The 5,173-nt window shown below is 38.8% G+C and overlaps 1 protein-coding gene across 1 annotated transcript; it reads left to right on the forward strand.

Moving 5' to 3' along the window:
* Positions 1-1,913: 1,913 nt before the first annotated feature.
* Positions 1,914-5,058, forward strand: LOC110028196 (pentatricopeptide repeat-containing protein At3g46790, chloroplastic-like). The gene is made up of 2 exons (XM_020729947.1): positions 1,914-2,530; positions 3,687-5,058. The coding sequence occupies exons 1-2, from the start codon at positions 1,917-1,919 to the stop codon at positions 4,882-4,884; spliced, it is 1,812 nt and encodes a 603-aa protein (XP_020585606.1). The 5' UTR covers positions 1,914-1,916; the 3' UTR covers positions 4,885-5,058.
* The last annotated feature ends 115 nt before the right edge of the window (positions 5,059-5,173 follow it).

Genomic DNA, 5,173 nt, shown 5'->3' on the forward strand with positions numbered 1-5,173 from the left:
GCTGGGCTGAACGCTGCTATATGGTACTGTGCTGGTATTCATATTATAATACACTAATACTATCATAACATGCTGTTAATTTGGGTTCTAATTTGGGTTCAACTTATCTGAATTAGATTTGGGCTCGTCATAAGACCACTCAGAAGCGGGGAAAAAATTTGCGTGCGATATACGTACGCAAAGTTGCGTGCGATATTGGGTTATATCGAGGGTACAAGAAGGTTATATTCATAGTATAACTCTTTGTAACCTCCCTGTAACTTCCTGTAACCTATATGTACCTTAAAATAAGTTTCGCGATTCTGTTATCATATATTAAGAGGTTACACGTAAATTACAGGGAGGTTACACGGAGGTTACAAGGGCTTATACCGTTGATGTAACCCCCTTCTACCCTCGGCATACTCCAATATCGCACGCAGCGCTGCGTACGTCTATCGCAAAAAAAATTTGCGTGCGATATACGTACGCAGCGCTGCATACGATATTGGGTTATACCGAGGGTACAAGAAGTTTATATTCATGGTATAACTCCTTGTAACCTCCCTGTAACTTCTTGCAACCTATATGTACCTTAAAATAAGTTTCGCGCTTCTGTTATCATATATTAAGATGTTACACGTAAATTACAGGGAGGTTACACGGAGGTTACAAGGGCTTATACCGTTGATGTAACCCCCTTATACCCTCGATATACTCCAATATCGCACGCAGCGCTGCGTACGTCTATCGCACGCAATTTTTTTCCCAGAAGCGGACTTGGCTATAAAAAAAAATAAAATTTTTACTGATTTGGCCCGGCCCGAACCCACTTTCCCGACACACTCAAAACTAGCCTCAATAAAAAAAATAAATTGCAAAATTTATTGGAAAATATGAATTGAGCAATGATAATTTTAATCTAAAGATTTGAGTGCCGTGTATGCAAATATAAAATTTTATGCGTTAGATATGTAAATACATGAGAATTATGAGATATGTTTGGATTTATTTAAGATTTTAATGCATGTGTCACTCTAGATAGATTTGTGTTATAGAGAAATAGACAAATTTCTCAGTTTTGCTATGAATTTCAGATAGATTTGCATGTTTTTTTTTAATATGTTAGTCTTTTTGAATTTGTTAATTTTCGTATTGTTTCAGAATAAAAAGAAAATAAATTCAATGAAGCATCTTTATTGAATTTATAGAGAGCAAGTGCTTCTCCTTCCTCGGCCTCCTTCCTCTGGCAAGTCCTACTCGTCCTCAAAGGGGCACTGATCGATGCTCTCCATCAGTGAAGGACACTGTACAGGTAAACATCCCTCTGTAAAAATCCCAGCTTTCTCCACCTGCCTCCCACCCCCGTTCGGATGCTTCAGCTCTACTTTTTGGCAAAGTGGGAAAACCATAACTTACATGAAGTTGTTACAACATTTTTTGGCTATGTACAAATATGTCGATGTTGATCTCATGTTCTTTTATCAAAAGCTTAGAATTCGTTTGAGTCGCCAGTGCGAAGGCGTTATTGCACCACACCGTAGTTTTGTCTGTTTGAATAAACTGTATTTTGACATATTTTTCAAAAAATTGTCGTTGAAATCTATATTTTTCCATTGATCTTAGCCAGGTGAGGTGGCTACTTTCTATCTACGATTTGACTTTTTTCAAAAAAAAAAAAACAAAAATCACTGTAATTTTTTGAACATCAGATTTTTTTTCAGCAGCTTCAATTATTTTTTTATTAAGTTATAAGTGGCCCAAAAGCTCTTAATTTGGATTATAATGAGATACTTCTCATAAAACCTTTTATGTGATACAAGTTTTTTTATCTAGTAAATAAATGCAAATAGACTTTATTACAATTTTTCATGGTAAAATCATTTAGTTAATTTGTAAATATCAATGTATGGGATGGCCTCCTTCCGCTTTAAAAAATGAACGGAATCCGAACGCAAAATTTACCCAAAATCCAATCCTTCCCCAAAACCCTCCAATATCCCCCCAAATCCATCGGCGAAACCCTAAAGAATCTTCTCTCTCAGCTCGACCGGTGCTGCTCTTCCCCCTCTTCTCTTCTCCAACTCCATGCCAAAATCCTCAAATCCCACTTCTCCCACAACCCCTTCCTCCTCACTCGCCTCGCTCGCGCCCACCTCGTCTTCCAAAACCTCGCTTTCGCCCGCAGAATTCTCTTCAATTTCCCCAAGAAAGCTCCGCTTTTCTTATGGAATGAAACAATCAAAGCGTTTTCGAGGGGCGGATTCTTCCGGGAATCCATTGATTTGTACGGTTCGATGGTCTCGCGAGGCGTTCGTCCGAATGAGTTCACATTCACGTTTGTTCTGCCTGCTTGTGCTGGGTTGAGGAGCATTGATGAAGGTCGCAGAGTTCACGAGGATGTGGAAAGGATGGGGATGGAGTCTAATTTGTTCGTGGGGACGGCGATCATTGATATGTATGGCAAGTGCCGGCAGATTGGGCCTGCGCGGGAGGTGTTTGATAGAATGCCGCAGAGAAGTACTGCGGCTTTTAATGCTATGATTGCTGGGTGAGATGAATTTAAACTCGTTGTTGCGCAGATAGCTTGTTTCTTTTCACACGCACACATGTTGCCCAAAAAGCTTGTTTATTTTCACACATATTAAATATTGAAATTTTACATATTTAATGCTTAAACTTCATTATTCACATGTATAACACTCAAAACATCAAAATAAAATAAAAAATAGCACACATCTTTACAATTGTTGTCATTGGGCCACCTGATCCCAATCAAACTTTTTTAAGTCGGTCCCTTCTGGCGAATGTTCAATGATGTCTTATCTTAGTGTCTGTCTTAGGATGACTGTAATTTTTGAGAAAGTTGTGGTGAGAATTATAAATATTTAATTTTTGAGAAAGTTGTGGTGAGAATTATAAATATATATTTTTTTTCTAAAAAATTACACAGTAGTTTTCTTACGTTAGGTTAAAAAAAATAACTTTCCACTAGTCATCGCACTTTAACGAATTAGGTTGAAAAAAATAACTTTCCACTTTAGAAAATGTCTATAAAGTGACAATAAAACAGATCCCAAACAGATGTTAGGTTAAAAAAAATAACTTTCCACTTTAGAAATTTCTATAAAGTGACAATAAAACAGATCCCAAACAGATCTATGGCGACGGTCTGAAACACAAAGCAAGCAAAAAGCTGTCCCAAACAAACCCTTTAGTCTGTTATTTCATGATCCTAGTCAGCATGCTCTTTATGATCCTTGTCAACATCTTCCTGATCTCAGTCGGTCTTGTTCCTGGTTCTATTCCGACTTTTCCTGATCTTGGTTGGCCTCTTCGCCTAATCATATTATTCATTGCTGATCCAAGCTGACCCGAGTTGTTCTCTATCCTATCTCGATTGATCTCTTCTGTTGACCATCTAATGAGATTCTTTAACAAAGTTAACGAGGTGCTATATGATGTAATCAATATAAGTTTATATTTTAATATGAAAATCTTATTATTTCGAGTGATATGCATCTAAATCCTGCTTAATTATATCCTAGGAATTATAGCTCTATTCTTAAGATTTCTTGTCTTAGGATTAAATGAAGCACCTTTATCTCAAGTTTCTTTTTTTGATGTGCAGCCATGTAAACACACTGGAATTGTGTGCAATGGATGTAAATCTTTTGTTTTTTTTTCCCATTTTATTATCATTATAGGTATGTATTATGTGGAAAATACGAGCAAGCAATGTCGACCTTCGAGCAGATGAGAAAATCAGAAGTACAATATGATGCAGTGACTATGGTGAGTGTCCTCCAAGCTTGTTCCTCTATAGGAGCCTTGCAACAAGGAAGATGGATACATGAAAATTTGATTAAAAAACATCTGGAGATAAACTCACATTTAGGTGCCGCCCTTATAACTATGTATGCGCGATCCGGCAGCATAAAAGAATCGAAAATGGTGTTCAACGGAATGCGGGAGAGAGATCTGGTATGTTGGACTGCCATCATTTGTGGATATGGAATGCATGGGCTTGCAGAGGATGCAGAAATGCTATTTAACCAGATGGTGGAAGCTGGTGTTGAGCCTGATAGTATCAGTTTTGTGGGCATTTTGTCTGGTTTCAGCCATAAGGGGATGGTTGATGAGGGCCAGAAATACTTCAAGAAGATGACTAAAGACTATTGTATTGTGCCTACATTAGAGCATTGTGGTTGTATGGTTGATTTGCTTGGCAGAGCAGGTAGACTGGAAGAGGCCGAGAGGTTTGTTAAAACGATGCGCGTGAAACCCGATGCCGGCGTCTGGGGTGGGTTGTTGAATGCGTGCAAGATCTACGGCAATGTCGACATGGGCGAGCGACTCACGGATGAAATATTAAAGCTGGATCCCGGTAATGCTGGTTGGTATGTTCTCATGTCCAACATCTATGCGGCCGCGAGGCATTGGAATGGTGTCGCGAAGATGCGGCGGTTGATGAGGGAGAGGAAGGTTTCGAAGCTTCCAGGGTGGAGTTCGACGGAGGTTGGAGGTGCAATTCATTATTTCGCCTCGTTCGATAAACAACATCCTATGATGGAGCTAATATACAAGTTTTTGAAGGACCTTGAGGAGAAGATGCGAGAGGAGGGTTATGTTGCGGAAACCAAATGTGTGTTGGTGAACTTGAATGAGGAAGAGAAGGAAGAGATGCTTTGTGGGCACAGTGAAAGATTGGCGATTGCCTTCGGAATTTTGAGCGCGAAGGACGGGGAGGTGTTAAGGGTGATGAAAAACTTGAGAGTGTGTGTGGATTGTCATTCCGCAACTAAGTTTATATCGAAGATTACTAAGAGGACAATCATAGTTCGAGATGCGAAAAGGTTCCATCATTTTGAAAATGGGGCCTGCTCTTGCGGAGATTATTGGTGACTCATATGCTCAATCCTTGTATATTATGTATGTCATTTGATGTATTTATGTCCTTTGTTTCTCTATGATGTTGGCCTAGAGGTCCAAGGAGAGATATACAAGAGTTTCATGTCTTTAGTTTGTAGGTGGAATTTTCCTTAGAATCCATATGGGATATCAAATTTTGATTGTTTATACAACTTGTAAGTTGCTTCTCTCTCTCCTTTCCCAAACCTTATATATTGACAATGACTTGTATTTTATCAACCTAAAACTCTCTACAATGCATTAGTCACCTTAGAAACAGTTT

The sequence above is a fragment of the Phalaenopsis equestris genome, unplaced genomic scaffold (genome assembly GCF_001263595.1).
Source record: "Phalaenopsis equestris unplaced genomic scaffold, ASM126359v1 Scaffold000002, whole genome shotgun sequence".
NCBI lineage: Eukaryota > Viridiplantae > Streptophyta > Magnoliopsida > Asparagales > Orchidaceae > Phalaenopsis > Phalaenopsis equestris.